Source organism: Egretta garzetta, unplaced genomic scaffold, assembly GCF_000687185.1.
Source record: "Egretta garzetta isolate BGI_Z169 unplaced genomic scaffold, ASM68718v1 scaffold105, whole genome shotgun sequence".
NCBI lineage: Eukaryota > Metazoa > Chordata > Aves > Pelecaniformes > Ardeidae > Egretta > Egretta garzetta.
Genome location: NW_009259598.1, coordinates 804,891 through 824,009, shown reverse-complemented (window position 1 = coordinate 824,009; position 19,119 = coordinate 804,891). Strand labels below are relative to the sequence as shown.

Below are 19,119 nucleotides of genomic sequence, written 5' to 3'. Positions count from 1 at the left end.
AGGATGAAAAACCACCGGGCAACAGCCCCGGCGGCTCAAGCAGCCCTTCCCCTGCTGGTTGAGTCAAAGCTCGGTAGCCAAAAGGCATTTTAATTTGTAGATCATTTTCTTTCAAAATGTGCAACTTCAGGACTTAAAGAGGGGGCAGGTGGGAAAGGCTCGGGTTTATAAAGGCGCAGGCTCAACAGGCCTTTCAACCTGCGGGGAGGAGCTGCTGCCCCTTCTTCAGGGACAAGCCCCATCCACTTCTGACACCAAAGAGCCGTACATTTAGTGACAGTTCTGCCAAAAACCCTGCACTTCTGAGCAGAGAGTTATTTTTGACTCCGAGTGCTAACATCTCTCACTCAAACCCATGTAACTTGGGATATTCCCAACTGCCAAAACAGACACAAAGATGTTCTCAGTATATATAAACTAAAGCTGGCTAAAAACGACTGAAAGACTCCAAATGAGTGAAGATGTTTGGTGGCTCAGCCTGAGCCACCAGGCAAAATATCAAAAAGTGGTTTTTAAACACAGAAAAATGGTTCACAGTACATGCACCAATTACATTATTAAAACCTGGGCCTTAACTAAACTTCTCAGATGAGGTTTTCACCACTTAACTACATTTTATGCCATATGTAGTTCACCATGTTCAGTGCTGGAAAACTGGGAAAGAATCCCGACAAGGACCGACTGGGAAAGACTCTCCAGGAGAACCCTGCAAGTCCTTTTGTTTTTGAGAGCTTTCTGTAATCTGCAATTTGTTCCAGTGTTTAGAAAACAGTCTGTGCTGACCAAGCCAAAGCAGCTCACTTGATGTTTTCTCCTATTCTATTTTCTATATTTAGTCTCAGAGCTGGCAGACCTCTACCTTCACCATTTGGTTATCAGGAGGGCATCTGCAAGGGGCCAGGAGCATCCATTTTGTGTGGTGGGAATATCACGAAGAGGAGCCTGAAGTGCCAGAGAAGGGATCACTCACCTCCGTAATAGAGTCCCGTGGCAGTGCACATTCGCCACTGTCCCTGATACATTCCTGCTGTGCTGGGGCTGCACATCTGAACGCTGACGTCTGCGATCTCCTGGGGCTCCAGGGACCTGACCATCACCATGTTTACGTGGCCAAACTGGTCTCCCCCGACATACTTCAGACAAACCCCCGGGGGCCACGCCTCTGTCCCTGGGATTAAAACAGAAGAAAGAATTACTGACAGTGCACCAGGAAAAGCTTTGTGTCTGTGTAAGACTGGGTGAAACATGCTTATTAAAACAGTTGTGAAATTATTGAACAGTCAGAGGAATACCAAGATACACGTAACAGCCAGCAATGGATGCTGAAGAATACGGTTTTCAGACAAGGCTTAACGGGTCCATTTAGAGACCAGCAGGACAATTTAGATTTCTATTTGAATAACCTCTAGGTCTTCTTTACACAGAAAAACTCCCAAAGTCACAGTATAACAGCTGCAAAAAAAAAAAAAAAAAAAAAAAAAAATCAACGTAACTGACACATACATATTTTTTACCAACACTAGAGACAAAGATGAGCTCAGTTGCGACATCAAAATACAAGTTATTAATACGAAGTGCTGGAAACATTTTCTTTCAGGGCTTCATTCTGTTTTAAGCCTGTTAGCAGTCGCAGGAGGAACTAATAGTTTGAACCATAACTGACGAGCTAGTACTATTTTCTAAATGGATTTATTTCCCTTCTTGCACCAGCCCTTCTCTCAGCCTTGTGCAAAGGTGGAAAGGATTGTGAACATATGATTTATTTGCAGAGATCAATGTTTAGACTGCAGATACTGGGACTGACAGCGTGACCTGGCAATCTGTAGAGATACAGAAAACAGTTACTGCATGCAAGCACAGCCATCTCCGCCAAAGATAACAAGTACTGGGGCAGTCAAAAAGAAAAGTGCTTCCGAGACTTGTGAAAAATCAGTTTAGCAGAATTTTCTTTTCCTTCTTCCCCAGTAATGGGACATAACTAAGCCAATGACTTTGAGAATACCTTCTGCTCGGCTGAGGTCGATGGAAATGGCCAAGGAAAGCCTGAACCACCAAGAAGCTTGGAACCACGCTATGTCTAGTCTGAGAGAAGAACAGCGGATGCTGAGATGACCTTAGGTTACCCCAAAGAGCATCCTTTGCAACAGCTTGACTGCTAATTTAATCCCTGTCGATACTTCAGCGAAGACGTGGCAGGGACTGGTTTTCTAGTCAAGTCCTTATTTGTGGAATTCACAATCTAGCAGGGAAAGCATGATGCAAACAAGTAATGTGGGATATTCGGAGGGGGGGATATATCGCTACAGTTGGAAACAGTGCTGAGATAGGGAGGCCTCTGAAAGAGGAGCCGAGTGACTAGCTGACCTCAGACTACGGCATGTGGGAGTTGAGTATGAAGTCTCATCTGAGAAGGTTGGCAGCCCAGCAACATGGTTCAGTTTAAATAATTTATGTGATTTTTATCGGTTTTAATGGCTTTAGGCTTGCAAGGTGCCTAGAATGTTGCAACTGATAAGCCCCATAAAATGAAATGATGATTATGTCATTCTATTTCAGTACAGTCATCTCTCAGGAGATGATAAATTGTAGTAACTGTCCTGCAGAGCCAGCAGCAGCTGGGGGTAGAGTGGGAAGAGGAAGTAAGTCTGTTAAATCCTGCTGCTCTTTCAGCAATGGTTCTACTATACAAACTGGTCTTTTGGCAGACAAGCCAAGCACCATCCTGGAAGGCATCAGAGCAGGGCGTTGGTTTTTAATAACACATATGAAAACCTGACTGAACCTAGCTTACTGCTTGCACACTTAAAACTGACAATCTCTCAGAGCTCTGCTTGTCATACTCGTCAAGACACTAAAGGCTTTGGTGACACATGCCTCAGGTATTTCATGTTCTAGAACTGAAGTAATTTAATCAAGGGTTCCTGTAGAGCTCTTAAAAACCTTGGCTTTGCTTCAGTTATCTACCTAACAAGCAGATATTATCTGGAAACACTATAGTCCTTTGATATTATACCTTAATTAAACCATAAAATGGTTTTAAAACTCTACAGTCCTCTTGAACTGCACAGTCATAACACAGTATGTGAAGTTGCATTTAACTAAAACATGCCTCAACAGCATGGTTTTAACAAGATCTGGCCTCCAGCACCACTGTTAGAGTACAGATGTACTTTAAGAAGTCAGGCTTTAACCCACACAGAAGCCAAAACAAACGTTGGCCTTGCCAGAACTCGTAAGTCAAGATTAACTCCCTTTCCTCATTTTAGAAGACCCATGGATTTCAGAAGGTCAAACATTCCAAGAACAATGAAACATTGCTTGAACTAGGATGTTAAATTAAGGCTGAATTTGCATGCAGGAAAGAGTACATCAGGGGGAACAAGAGAGGAAGGAGTCTGAAAGGAGCAAGATAGGGATGTAGTCATAACACACACAAATTAAATTACTAATAGTGGAGAAACAAGATCTGTCAAACTTACTACATCTGTAAGACTTGTATTTGAGACACTGTTACAAAAAAATTGCCAGTCAATTTTTCACATTACATGCATTTAAGCAAGCCATACGCATCACCTTTCCATTGTACCAAGTCAAAAAAATAGAGGCAGAAAAAGTAAACTGAAATAATTAAGCCCTTTCTCTAGAACAGAGTCTTTATAAATCAGTGTTCTTAAACACACCACCACCACCTCTCGCATCCTGATGAAATACTTCTAGATTTATAGCATGGTTTTAGTCTCTGTTATACTTTGATATTCAGCACAAATCTGTACAGCAATCAAGTACTGCAGTTATTTGCAAGGAGAAACACTAACACAGCTGAACTTTACTCATGATGATTCATGACATTATACCTTGTTGTGCTACCATTCTTCTTCACAAAAAGTGCAAGGCAGGTCAATTAAATTCAGACACACAGCTTAAACATTCGTGCAACATCCTGTCATTGCAACACCTGACGGCAAGGTATTCTGCTTTGCATCCACGGATCTCATTTTCCTCTCTGACTGCATCCCAACAGATCAAGCACTGAGCATGTATTTTGCCCAGTCTCACTTCCTGGATTCCAGACACTGTTTTGACTTATTTCATCCTGGAATGTGGTTTCTCCGGCCTTGCATCCTCTCAGAGCATGAAAAAACAAATCTGTCAAAAGCGTATTAAGAAGTAAAGGGTACCTGCCATGTTACCCTTGCACAGATACCTCTTCTCAGAGTTAGATCATGGCATCACTGCCTCCACAGAGAACACAGTTCTACAGAGAGCTGAGTGACCAAACGACGGGGACATTCAGAGAAATGGTGTGATGAAGGGTAGTGATAATAGATAAGCTGGCCATGAGCTAAAAGGCTTTGAGATTAAAAGGGATCTCTTCATTGACTTCAAAATGTATTCCACTTGTTTGCATCAAGTGATCAGAAACATGACTAGCTAAGGATTCTTAATCTATTATCAGATCCAACTACTTCCATTAAAAACAAAAACCAAAACAAAGCCAAACCCCCTGAAACCTCACACTTCAATTTCTTTTACCTGCCTCTTCCTACAGAAGTTTCCTAGAGCTTTTGTTTGTGTGGTGGCACAAGGAACAAGACTGGGGAACCAACCGAGCTGCACATCTTGCCACAAAACATTTGTGCCGACATAAGAAAGGCAATACGCATAGGGTGGCAGGCTACCTCCTTCACCTAAGTGCACAGGAACCTACTGCCTTAAGCCAACATCTCTTCCGTTAGATCTGCCACCCTATCCCATAATACACACTATGTGGGGTTTGCTACAGTCTAAAAGCCTTACCTGTGTTTTGTATCCTCCATGTTTTTGTAAACTGGGTATCAGGAGGGATGGACTCTCCTTCACCTATGGTGACATCTTCAACAAATGACATGGAGGGTACATTGATATTTGGACTCTCGAAATCATAGTAGGCTCCAATGGCGGCTTGTAGATTCCTAGAAAGCAAAAAAGCAGGTTACAACCTGAAGTACAGGTGGCTCAGGTCCTTTTCACAGGTTTACGTATGTCATCCTAAACAGTTAAGCAAAAATATTATCCAGACTATATTAAGCTCTGCTGCTCACGGTTTTTAAAAGCTTTTTGTCTCTATTACATGTGGATGATCAACAGAGCTCAAAGTACAGCATTTTACTTGCCAGGGACACTATTTGAGACACGACTTTTCTACTCTGCTGCTTATTTTTCACTGGAAATCTTGAAACTTAAAAGTCCTGGAGACCTCTACCCCATTAGCTCTTTATGAAAAGCCGAAAAGTTCAAGAGATACTGAAGACAGTGCTAGGCAGCAGCATGTAAACAACAGGGCAGTTTCTTTATACCAGCCTTGTTTCATGAGCTCATTTCAAAAGGACTGAACCTCGCTGTTTTATTTTGGCACAAAAGGTCCAAAGGAGCACAAGATGAACAAAACACAAAGAACGCCCTTCTGATAACTCTCAGGGACAAGGGGCACCAGTAGCTACAGATAATAACTCAAGCATTGCCGCTTTTGAAACATATGGTCATGTATGAGCCACGAGTACTCTAAGACTACTTATTAATCATTAAAGTGCCTGCTCAGCTCTGGGTAGTCACAGCTCAAAGGAACTTATAAACCATCTCAGCCAAAAATTCTTACTGCATAAAGACAAACGACAGTGGAAGTCTGTGATATATTAAGGACATTCAGAAAGCCACAAATGTTATTGATTCCCAAGCGGTGGTGTAGCTGAAACTCATACAATAATTAATTTGAAAAGAGGAGCAGTCAAACAGGAAGAGGATTCGTGAGTCTTAGCTGCCGTTCCACGATATACTATTAAGTTATTATGTAAGTGTTTGGCAAGTCATGTAATTCCTCTGTTTACGCGTGTCGGTGAGGTTGTGGCCCTAATTTACATGTTGTGAGTAAGTGCTGTGAGAATGGAGATGAGTAAAATCTCACCCAAAGCAATGGGCATAACAATTGCTTTTTATTCCTGATTACAAAAATCTGTGTTGCTTTTTTGAGCAGGATAGAAAAAAAACACCAAACCACCAAACCTTCAAGAACTGGGAACCACCCCCTAAAACAAAGCCACGCAGAAGGCTTGTCAGAAGCTGCACTGTACGGGTACAGTGATATATTGAGAATTTGTATTGTGTGGTGGAGTGTCATGTGTCTAAACCAAAGCCAGAAAGCCAAGGTGAAATCCAGAGAAACATTTGCAGCATGACCCTGAGAAAGAGCAAACATAGGGCTTTTTGGACTGCTTGCCAGCTGGAAAGAAGCTCAAAACGGTGAGCAAAGAAACTGCCTCCTGTTCAATTCCTACAGTGTTCAAGGGGGAAAAAAAAAATAAAATCAGACATTTTGGATAAAATCAGAACTGTACGGGAGAAGTATCACTGCTTTCTCATCACAGAAAACATAGGGGACCCAAAGCGTAGTAGCTAATAGCACTGGAGCTTGGGTCAAAGGGGGTAATGGCAGTATGAGGCAGATCGGCAAGCCACCGGCGATGGGGTTGAGTGGGAGAGGACCTAAACAACAGATGTATCAGTTTGGTAATCCATCACAAATGACAGAAGATAATCACCACAGGAGTTACTGCCATCCTGCTAAGTCTCCCAGAGCACAGCCAGCGCCTCAGGAGGCACTGGAGGAATGTTCTACACAACATGGCCACGGTGATCGATTGGCAAATTCAGCACACCAAGGCTCGCGGCGAGGCCTTTCGCCATCAACACGGAACGGACTTTGAGACGAAGGGGAGACAGAAGAGCCACCGTGTAAGACTTCCACGTTTAGAACAATGAATTTCAGACCAGAAGCCATTATTTAGCTTGAGGTATTTTCTACTTAGGAGTGTCAGGGCTATATTTAATACAGCCAGCTCAGTCAAATGCTACAGGAAGGGTGCATGTCACATTAGCCAATAAATAGAGACAAATGCTCAGTTTTACGTCACCAACCGCCTGTTGCTTATACGCTGCACAAGATTTACATAACTCACAACAGGGCTGTGCCAAGAGACTCCTGTTCGCTCAACCAGCTAACACTATGATCTAGAGCTTAGCTTTCACTAAGATTTCTTCCTGCATTACAGCAATCCAAGGCAAAAAAGTGTTCTGAGCTACAAAAGAGAGCAATACACCCCCTTCTCTTCCTAATCCACTACTCCGTAACTGCATTTTCAGACATACCACAACATCTTGTGAGTTATGATTCTGGAATCAGTAGTAATAATGTTTAATTGACATTGACAGGGGGGAAAAAAAAAAAATAAAATAGAAGTTCCGAGGGGAAGATTTCTACTGTAGTTCTTTGTAAGGCAGCCTGCGCTGTTTTTTGTTTGCTTGGCTGCAAATACGCTTCAAAAGGTAGTGGGCTATTTGTGCACATAGGCCCCCTGCCAGCTCCCTTCCCCTCCCTGTGTCATATTTCATTGCTTGCTTTGCCATTGGGAAACAACTCCAGGACTCCAGTCCTCTGCAGCATTTAGTTAAAAACTAACTAAAGAAGAACACATGCTGAAAACCAGATTTGCCACCCTTTTGTGATCAGATACGCACAGACCCACCTTCCTGCTCCCACTGTTTTGATCAATGTGCAGCGGGTTTGGTTTGGGGTGAGCCCTTTTGCATGTTCAGGTATGTCTTGGCCTTCCCACTAGAGAATTGGAAAGAACCTTCCAGAAACTAAAGAGAAATTGAAAGTGGCAAGAGCCACAGTCAGGATGACAAAGCAAATCTGACTTAAGTTCAAGTTCTTTGACACAGACAACCCTAAGAGATAGCCACCGAGAGGCCGCACGGCACCGCTCTGCTGCAAGAGATACCCACGGTGCTCACATTTTAGTCACGTTCTCTGCTTACACAACCAGCAAAGCCAGCAATATATCACCGCGAGCTTTGTTTCCACTCTTTTCCAGTGCTGCCCCTCCTTCCCTACCCCCCAAAACCCCAAGTATCAGTTTGAATGCAGCACTTTGCTTGGGGAAAACGAGTGCCATTTGCAAAGGCAAGCTATTTGCAACCTGCTTATCTGCAGGTTCTTGAGACCAAGTAGCACACCCTACCGCTCTGCCATTCTACTACAGGCACAGTATTAGGCGACTTCACAAGCAAATGCAAGACCTCGATGAGGGAGATGGCTTCAAGGTCAAACACACTCAAGGCCCTGAAATTTGTGGGTTTATATATATATATTTACATATATATACACAGACATCATATATTTTTTTAGGTCTTTACCCCTGTGCCTCAGCTGCAATTGCATAGCACCAACTGCAGATACTTCAGGGACAGGAACGAAGAGTTAGGCCTCTGAGAGGAAGGGATTATAATCTAAAGGTTTCTGTTTACACATCCATGCCTGCTTTACTTCACTCCTCCTAGGTGTGACTTGCACCACACTACTCCTTTGCTTTGCCCTATGAGATAAATTACTATTATAAACCCAACAGCTTTGAAATGAAGACGAGCGTACCAAATCCAGCCAGTATAATTTACACAACTGATCTCTGCTAATTACAGGGATGGCCATATAGGTCTGTCTTAACACAGCCCTTCAGGTGTCAGGCCCTCCTTACCTCTCCTCAATGAAGCAATTTTTCCATTTTTAGAGCAGTCCTGGTCTGCAACAGTTCGCAGCTCTGCCGTACTTACAGAGCAGGTCAGACGGGATTTAGGCTCAAACTCCTGAAAAAAGCCTGCAATCAGAAGTCACCCCAGCGACCAGGTGAGCCTACTTAAAATCAACACCCTGCTCAATTTTAGTCCTAAGAGCAAGATTCTGGAAAGAGAGAGGGGAGAAGGCTGCAAATAAAGGTTATAGCTCCATATTACCAACCAAATCCATTCCAGCTATGGGTATCCCACTCCTTCCTCTCCGAGGGCATCCCATGACTCTTACGTGTCAAGTGCTTTTCCAAGAAAATATGACCCGCAGAACCAGAGAAAGTGTTCCTTTTCAGGTCAATTCTTTTGCTCTGCTGCTTTGTTTCAAGCCTCAGGAGCTAAATTACAATAGTGAAGTTAAAACCTTCTCTGCTAATAGCTCTGGAGATGTCCCTTAACAACTCTTAAGTGTTTGCAAAGAGGTGGTTTATCTTGAGCCATTCTTTCCCCTCCCTGTTTTTTTTCCAGACAGCCTTTTGTTAAGTTAAACCAATATATTTAGACAGTAATTACTCTCAATTAACTAGGTCACCACGCAGCGTTCAAAAATAAAAGAAACTCTTCCAAATCAATTCACAAACCAGAGGCCTCCTTATACAACCTAACTGTTGTGCAAACGAAAAGCAATATATGGGTAATTAGAAGGTTTGTTTTTTTTTAATTAATTGAATCAGATTCTTTTTCAGGAGAATGAAGAAAGCGAAGCACTGAGGCTTACTCACTGCGGCCTTATGCAAAGCGGGGCATATGCACAATACCTAATCCTTCTGTTACCAATAAACCATACGATTCTTTCAACATATACAAGTTAAGCATCTTGGAAGGAAAGAAATACAAACAGGTCATCCTAACACATGAGACAAGAGATGTTAGAGTCCTGGCAAACAGATACTCCCAAAACAGGTAGAGGGAAGGTGAATTGGGGGAATCATCTGCCATCCAGCAGCCGTAACCCTCCCGCACACCTCTCCCACCAACCATCGTGGCTGGCTGACACAAGGAATGGTATTTTGGTTTTGTTTTCAATCCAGCAGCTTAAAAGATCTGAACTAAAAAAAAAAAATCCCTTATGATGTGCAGGTTGTCTAATGTATGTGGTGACACGTAGGAATTCCAGTCCAAAATAACATTTACATTAGAAAGCAACAACTTCAAAATTTAACCATGTTATAGGAAACTAAGTCTTCATTTATCGTCAAATTCTTTGATGAAAGATACAAAAAAAATATTTTTAAAGAAAGAAAGATTTGTGGGGGGTAAAAATCCAAATAAAAATCAAAGCTTATGCTCAAATCCAGCGTGCAAATGTTGCTCTTAGTAGCTCCTGCCCGCTCCTGCCGCCACACCACCTATCACCAGCTGATGGGTGAAAGCTTCCAGTGCTCTGATTCCCCTGAGCCGTCAGAAGCAAAGGCTAGACTTCTCAGTGCAGTACCGAGCTAGCCTTCAATTCAGAACTTCACACAGGATGTAACCCTTAGATCATACACAGGCATTAAGTAGAGGACATTTATTAAGTCAAGTAGAAAGCACTTTGACAAATGGACTCAGTCACTTCGCTGTGCAGAGCAACTGTAATAAAGCGAACGCCAAGTTACATTTCTCTCCCTCCGTGGAGGAAGAGAAAAGCCAGGCAAGGGTCCAACCTGTAATGTATGTTCGTTGTATGTCCTCAGCACTCTCATATGGCGCAGTATTTGGTCACGAGAAAGGCAGCTCCTGTTATTCTCCTGGAGACAGGCAATGCAAAAACTGAGCGGCGATATAAAAGTACAATAAAATCTCAAGAACAAAATATGTTACGTAGAACACCTCGTACTCTTTCCGTAAGTGGATTCTCAACCTTAGCAGACCTTTCTCTTGTTCTCCAAATGCAATACGTAACCAGGCACTGCAATACCTCATAAGGTGTCTATTGTTAAAAACAGAAAGAAATGTGCAAAAGAAACAGTGCAGCAGATGGATAATTTCTCACTCCTAAATAATGGAACATCTCTACATGATACAGGTGGGAGAGACTAAAAATGTACATGGAGGACATCCAAATGAGGCAATCCTAAGTCCACTCCTTTTGTCTCTTAGTCTCCAGTACCTTTTTGGATTTTGTTTGTCCTGGCTATTGGAGAACTGGATTGATAATGCTATGGGCTAGGACATCTCAAAGAGCCATCCCACCGCTCCCAAAGTAGGAGACACCTCACTCAAAGCCTTAGAGAAAGCTGAAGGGGATGGCGGGGGGAAAAAATGCACTCCTTACGCCACAGGGAAGCACTTTTACCTGGAGTTTTTAATTCAAACATTTTCAATAGAGATGACACACGGCAATTAAGTGGAAAGTCTCAAGATGTTTTGAAGGGCTGGAATTTTAATCAGTTAACAGCTTTCAATAGACATAATTTCAGAAAGCAAAATTTATGTAACGGTTATCTTCATTCTTGACCTCTCTTATGCTAAACCATGAGGCTGGAACACCACCTTAGAAGACATGACATGATAGAAAAGGACACTGGGAGAAGTCAAAAGCTTTAAGCTGAACTTACACAGCTGAAGGAGGGCAGGGGAGGAGAAGAGCTGGCTAATTTGAAGCTTATATATTTTCTCACATGAAGCCACAGAAGAACATTTCATTGTTTTAGCTGAAAACAGCCAGTTCCAAATACAAGTGGGATGTCCCAGGAAGAGGACAGAAACCTGCGGTGACTAGAAGCAACACCGTGCTCTCTGCAGGGGCAGCACAAGGGAAGGAACGGAGAGGCCACAGAAGCAGCACACCATTTTCAGCGCACCCCAAACCACCAAAGGAAATCACTTTCCTTTAGCAGGGTTTTACACACATACAAACATCGGCACTTTAACCATTATCGTGGTGCCTGTGCTTTGGCTGACCACCGTACCTTGCCCAACAACAGCAAGTGGTCTCAGTGAGAGAATCAATACCACGATGCTGCTATAGGCACGAGTCCACACAGCCATCCCCAGCAGCTGAACCCTCCTAAAGCAGGTGGTCAGGAGCTTTAAGCGTGGGGTAAAATATTTTGAGAATGTCACAGCAGGAGCTGCTCTCTGCTTGCTGCCATTGAAAACAGGCAACAGCTCTTCCCGGCGGAAAGTAATCAAGAGCTGCCAGTACACATAAGATTCTGTAACCGCTAATTCCTCAGTATAAACTATGTCACCAATCTATAATTGTCTGCATTAAAGTAAAGGGGGATTAAGCTACAGAAACTGTCTGAGAACAAGTTCAGGCATGTAAGGCAGTCCAGCTGGACTAAAATTATATTGTACCCAATTCCTTCTGCTACAGTTGTCTGCTTACATTTCCATTTCACATGCACCCAATTTTTAAATGTTTTGTAACTTGGAGCACAGTACAATGACAGTGTGTTCTACAGTTAAAAATACAATAAAGTCTAGCTTTCATTCAAAATAATCAGGCCAAATATTTGAGTTATTCTGCAGAAGTGTGTGTGTGCGGTTTTTTTAATGCAGTAAATAAAGCTGTCCAAGAAAGTATTTTTCAATTGTTTAATTTATAATTTTATTTTTAGTAGCATCAGGGGACAGTTATGGACACCAGAGATGCAATAGCCTACAATAGTTCACACTTACTAAGGTGACATCCACTATGTTTTGAGTTAGCCGCAATGGATTAAGCAGGTTAAAAACTATTTTCTGCTCCCAACCATAAGGGATGAATGACCCCACGCACGGGCTGCGCAGCAGCAGCCAGAGTCCAGAGATTGCCAGTCCATTCTGGCATTTTGGCAACAGTACCTAAAGAGCTACTAGACCCGTTTCTGTGGTGACTTTCCTGCCTGTAGGGACAGCAGTTCATCACTTGTTTTAGATTAAGAATGCCATCAAGTTTAAATCCTCATCTTCCCTCCTACTAAACTTTCTCAAAACCCAAATGTTCTTTTAAACCAAGTGCTTCGCCCTTCTCACATTCAGTTCAATTGGTCACCACCTACAAATACTAACATTTAGAGTCACATTAAGACCTAGATCACTTAAAACAATTCCTGTGTGCTGAGACAGGTAAGAGCACAAGGTTGATTTGTTTTTATCACCTGATCTAGGAAGAAGAGAAGCAGAGCAATACGACTTCCCACCCGCCACTATCACTTCCCTAACAGATGCCTGGGTGATTATTGAACCACCCCGAAGAAGTTTCCAGGGAAGGAGGAGGATTGACTTGAAAGATCAGGTCTCAGGTTTCCTGCCTCCTCCATGACACGAGGATTCCTCCCTCCCCCCCCCCCCCCCTGCAAAAGGAAAGGAGTGTCAAGACTAAGCTTAAGATTTATACAGAGCACTGGGGAAGTTTTCCTGAGACTGATCTGAATGAGGATTAGCAGGAGGGAAGTCATAGCAGCCCCACCGACTGGGACAAGTAGCGGACAAAACGTGGACAGCAGGGACCCCTGAACCCCTAAGGTAAAGCACCACAACCCTCCCCTCGCCATGGCATAATCATCTTTGTGGCAAGTCCAACAATGCCAATACATAAATTCTTTCATGTTCATTCATTAGTTCAGGGATTGAAAATCCCACCGTTTGTTGTTTGATCCTTCCTTCCTTTGACTTCTCACATGCAGAGAGAAAGAGGGAAACTCAGTAAACGTAGCAAGGCAGGACATCTATTGAAAATCAGATGGAGTTCTCTGACAGCAGTTGATTAGTTTAATGGACATCAACAAAAACATTGCCTTCAGACAGCTGAGGAAACCTAATTAATTTGTTCACACTTCAGCCAGGATTTCCAAATAAAAGCTAGAGAAGAGATTCTGATATAAGACCAGACAAGAACAGACAATTTTGTCTCCACAACAAACACAAATCTAACAACATGTTAGATCTATAATCAGAAGAATTTGATCAGAAATAAGAGAGATACATATTTGCATCTAAAGGATGATAGAAAAACAGTGTTCTTAGAGAACAACTAAATTCTTGTGGGGATTGCTGATGTTTAAGCAAGGGTAAAAATGCAGCTATTTTAATGGCAGCAGTTGTAATGAAGCCCTCTACCAGACCAATCATGTAGAGTCATACTGTAATCGATAAAAATGGCTTTTGCTTCAACCACACGATCAAAGGTTTCACGGTGCAGGAGCAGCTAAGGCCACACATTCCACCTCAGTACCCATATCCTGACAGGTAATGCCTAAAAACTTTACAACTGCACAGTCTGACTTTGCATGTCCTTATATTTGCTTTCTATATATAATTGTCCATAGATCTTTGAAACATAACACACAACTATTTGTAGACCAGGAAAAAAAAAAAAAAAAGAAAAAAGATTTACCATAGGATGACTGGATATATTGTACCAGTTAAACCCTTTAAATCTGTTAGCAGAGGACATCCACGTGGGTTTTTTTTTTTTTTCCTTTAATGACAGTTCTGCAAACACCCACAAACTTAAAAATCAAGACCAGGAGTACTAGTGTTACCCATGATGGGAAATGCATCATGTGTGAGTGAACCCTGCTGATCTGAGTCTGTCACGTTAAATTCTGTATGTCCTGATGCTTTACCTAAATATACTTCGAGTATTTCTCCAAGTAGTACCTATAGTCCAGCACTAATATCAAGTGTTAACAGATATGCTTTCTTCCACAGATCAGAGTTTTACTTAAAAGTAGCACCCCATCATCTTTGCTAGAAAGCAAAAATTAAACACTTAAAGTCAGAGTAAAAGCAATTAAAAAAACCCAAACCCCTATTAGCTAAAACATGTCTTTAGACTCCCAATCAAGTACATCCATTTCTGGGCAATATAGGTGGTTTATTTGACGTAAAGAATTTAAACAGCCCACCCACAGGGATAAAAACATGTATTTAAAAGGAAATTTTAATTTTGGTAAAAGTCAATACTCACTCTGTTCTCCAAGACCAATAAAACACTTGCACAGAAACGTTGAGATACATTTTCCTTGCTATGCTTGAAAATTTCAGATCCCTGATGTAAAAATCAATATCTCCACTAGCTAATTCCTGCCTCACCTTGGCTCCCCTCACTCATGCATACAGAAATGCCCTACATCTTACACAATATAGAAACAGGTTTTACAGCAGATTTCTGTAGTATTTTCAGAGATAAACTTACAAACTTTCATGCAAAACATCATCTTTAGAGTACTAGTTAAACCACACCACAGATACGAATTCTTCTAAGCCTATGAAAAAATTGAGGACCTGCAGAAGAGATCTGACTACCTTAAAAAAAGTGACCTTAAAAAGACCTTTTTCACCAGAAGCCTAGATCAAAAAAAGTCTAGGGTTCGCAACAATAAAACTTTTTCCCCCCACACAATGGAAACCATCATTATCTGACACATTTCAATTAAATATCACACCTACTAGGCTCATAAAAATTCAGCTTTCTAAACAAAAGCTAAAAAGGGAATGTAAAGAAGTATTACATGTAAATTACTGAAATATACATATATTAAGTCTTCCAAATTAGGAATCCCTCCACAGCCAACTGTGTTGAAATACGGATTTTAAATCCAGCACCACTAGCTACTTCAAATTAATTCACTTTCTCACAGAATTAAAGCAGCTCCGAGCCTTACGCTGCAGCCTCTCACCCTCAGAGTTGGTATACACTCCAATTAAAAAAATAGTAATAATTCCTCTTCCTCATCTCAATACAATTTCCATACCAGCTTTAGAGGAATTGAATGACTTTTATGAAGTGGGCCCTAACTGAGCATCAACAAAAGATAGAACACACGTTCTGTGCAAAGCTTCCTCTGCTCTTACATTTACACTAACCCACACTGCTGAAAAGCAGTCTAGGTGAGGCTGACACTTAAGAACTTTTGCTTTGCCAGTGGTTTTGGAATGTCCAATCTGTCCTGGTACCGTCTATCCAGATACCTATTTTTCTTGTATTAGGAAAATTGCGAGCAGGTATTTCGGCAGAGACCCATTCAGCATCGACTGCCTGGCCCAAACAATCCCTATTTTTAAAACATTAGCACAAAGGGTGTTCAAAAGGAGTTTCTTAGGTAGGTAGACTGAGCCTAGACAAGTTCAGACACGTTCCTGACCATACTATCACATAACACTGAAGAGCTGTAGACACCTGGAACTTAACTTTACCACAAAAATCACTCCTAACATCCCGCTGAGCCCCCTCCCTCAAACCTGCAGCGCTGGATGGGCTTCAGTGCGCAGGCAGCCGGGCTTGGGCTTCTGTGCTGGCTAACATCTGGAGGGGGGAAGGGAGCAGAGGGAGTTAAGCATGCCATTTAATGGAGGGTGGATTTTTTTTTTTTTTTTTTTTTCTACCCTAGATGCAATGGCAGCAAAATGCCCTCCCAACTACACTGCCTGGGTTTTCCTCCCGAGGCAGAAACGTGGTGGTGCCAAAACAGCTTTTGGAGAAGTTCGCTTTTGGTTTTAGGCCAAAAGCAAAAGCTCAACCTCTCACTCCAAAGCCTCACAACTCCTCATGGAAAATAAATAAATAAATAGTAAAGAGGGACAATGTGTGCTGCCGTTAAAGAATGCACAGCCCGGACTCTCAAGAAAGGGCAAAGTCACATTTATGCAGCAGAAAGCTAAGAAGTCAGCCCACAAACAGAACTCGATGTGTAATTAAAGAGAGGCAGAACTCTAGGAAAGTGTTTAATAAACAACAGGGAAAAAGACAACTTGCCAAAGTGTTTAACCTGTATTTCTTGAAGATCAAGGAACAGTCTCAGAAACTTGGGATGCATATGTTCTACCTGAAGCATTTTTGCAATATTGTTAATAAAAGCAGCTGGCAGTTTCTTAGTGCTGTCCCAAGTCTGCCAGAACTTTGAAAGCATATTGAGCAATTCCAGGTAAACCTGAGAAGCAGACCGACTGTTAGAGGCTATTTACAAGCATCTGCATTGCCCCGCTATCAACCACTCATTTTTTTTCCCCCCAAATTGGCCAAACAAGCTATTTCAAAATAATTCCTCTATTTCAGCAGAACTGCAAATTCACTGTAAATATGTTAAACAATTACTAAAAATAGTATTGGAAACATTCTTTCAAAACACATTACATCTCAGATTATTTACTACACAACACACGAAAGGCATACCACAGGGAAGCAACTTCAGGTCTGGAGCCTACATAATTATTGCCAAAGAGCAGCTTGCCCCACTTGTGAAAAAAGTTCGAGTGAAAATTATTAATGTCTTTGTTAATGAACCCATTCATCAGTAAAAAGAACCCAGTCTACCACGTAAGTGCAGTTCCCCTGCTGTGAACTGCCTCACCGCTGCCTGTGGATGAACATTAATCCTGATGGAGAAAGAGGGAAGGGATCACCACAGCAGAGAAGTGCCATACCTTTAACAAAAGAAGTGACTTGACAGTCTCATCGCAACAGGTTATCTGCAGGACAGGCTGGCGATAGAAGATTCTGACACTAGTTCAGGCCACAAAACCCAGCAACCTAGCAGGCCACTGCCTAACATTACCTGGGGGCAGCGTGGATTACACAGTGAACTCACACAGGGTCCCTCAACACGACAAAGAAAAGGGGTTTCCAGAATATGTCTCTTGATTGCAGCTTTCCGTAATGCCCAAGAGTAGGGTTGGTATACTCAGGTCGATAACCCAAAGGCCGTGCTAAGAAGAGGTGGGCGCTGGAGAACGGGACAGCAACACGGCGGCAGAACTGCAAACTGCACAAAACCAGGCACAACAAATGATACCGCAGGTCAGGAAAGCAGCGCCCTGGCAAGAACGCACGAGAAAAACCAGCAGCACCTGCCAGCGTACCCAGCTCAGCTCCCTGCTGCCGAAAGGTTAAACTCTCACAGGCTTTGAGCCCGCTCTAAGAGTAATTGCACTACAGCCCGCGCTAATTTTCATATACCCTTGTACACATGACACCAACTTAACAGATTTCCCTTTTACATATCCCCATCCATCTGCAAAGCTTATCAACTAATACTTAAAAGTAAATTGAAAACTTATGTTTTCAGAACCAAACTAGCCACTGAAGTTGTGAAACTAAAGTTGTTTTCATCACTGAAGATTTTCTTCAACTGTAATTAAAAGATTTTTTTTTTTTTTTTTAAAGAAGCCATGGGTTATAAGACTGTATTTGAGATACTGTTACTTCAAAAAGAAATTAAATACTCCCGAAAAAGAGCGAGCTGCTTCAGCACAAACCGGGAATGCTGTGGTTATACATAGTATCCTCACGAGGAACTTCCAGGTTCAGCTCTGCTACGCTTTCTGCTCTCCCGAGGAACACCACAGAAGGAAAAACAGCCTTATGCTGCGGTGTCGGGAGTTTAATTCGTATTATCAGCACAGGAATAAAGTGGGAAAGCATCTTCTGCTGTGAACTGCTTCTCCAAAGCAGACTCCTAAACTCCTCGAGAGAGACCGACCTTCTTTCGCATTGGATCAGCTTACAAAACACACGGTACTATTTGCTATTCCCTTACTCCCTCTGCAGATGCAGATTTGCCAATATAATTCAACACAGAGCTGCAGAAGGAGGGAAAGATGAACGGGAAAAGGTGACAAAGTTGCCTTATCGCTGTTTGTTAGTCCAACAGTTCCGCGCAAGTTTTTTCCCCCAACTGTTGATATCAAAACCTTTGCTTGGATTTCAGGTTTCAAACCTGAGGTTTCTGGATTTGGTGTTATACCACCAAGAAAAAAACAGTAACGACAACTTAGCTAAGTAACCTCACGATATCTGAGACAGAAGAAACTTTGCTCTCCTGCATCCGTCACGGTGAAGAGCTGCAAACCTCACAAGGGGCTCACGTTTTGCCTAGTGCCCTACACAACAGCAACGCTGACAGAGATGGTTTTATTTAAAAGATGCAAGCAGTAGTAACGAGTCAAACCCCACAATTCAGACAGGAGCAATTTCACAACATTCCTTTGCAGTCACTGGGCTTGCTGCTCTACCAACACTCCTGCTTTCTGTTCTTCCTCGTTCTATTGAGCATTTCCAATGTTTTTCTCGAGCTGTGGCTTCCCCGATGCTTTTTACCTGCTTTATTTTTCTAGGGCAGCGACAGAGAGCCTTTATCATGCCAAAACACACACCGAAAGCTGGAGCATTTAGGGAGACACCCCTAGTTTGCAAGCGGATGCTAAGTTTTTACCAAGCACCCAGGTAACTTTCACCTGGAGGCCGTGGCAGCTTTATGGCTTCCACGCAGCCTTTCGACCGCTGTTTTCCCTGCTCTGGCGCCTGCTTCAGGGCCCAGGGCACCATAACCCACCCCTGAATTCAGCTCAGCCTCCCGTTCCGCCGAGAAAGCGCCCTTGAAGAGCTTCTGGGTCCGCCGGATCACATGCCCCCCCCCTCCCCTCCTCCTCCTCCCAATTAGTCACTCTTTAACAGCTCCGCAGCCCTTTGACCGACGGGCTCCGCGAACTGGCAAAATCACAACCCCGAGCTGGGGATGGGAGGCGAGCCCGGGTGTGTCCCCCCCC

The 19,119-nt window shown here is 42.7% G+C and overlaps 1 protein-coding gene across 1 annotated transcript in view; it reads right to left on the bottom strand.

Annotated features, from left to right (window-relative positions):
* Positions 1-8,524, bottom strand: part of ILRUN (inflammation and lipid regulator with UBA-like and NBR1-like domains) — a 19,913-nt gene extending 11,389 nt beyond the window's left edge. Inside the window, exons 1-4 of the mRNA XM_035893735.1 lie at positions 8,513-8,524; positions 7,560-7,648; positions 4,798-4,952; positions 971-1,168 (exon numbers count right to left, since the gene is read on the bottom strand). Coding sequence (XP_035749628.1) covers positions 971-1,168; positions 4,798-4,952; positions 7,560-7,648; positions 8,513-8,524 — 454 coding nt within the window. The remainder of the gene's footprint in view (positions 1-970; positions 1,169-4,797; positions 4,953-7,559; positions 7,649-8,512) is intronic.
* Positions 8,525-19,119: the final 10,595 nt, after the last annotated feature.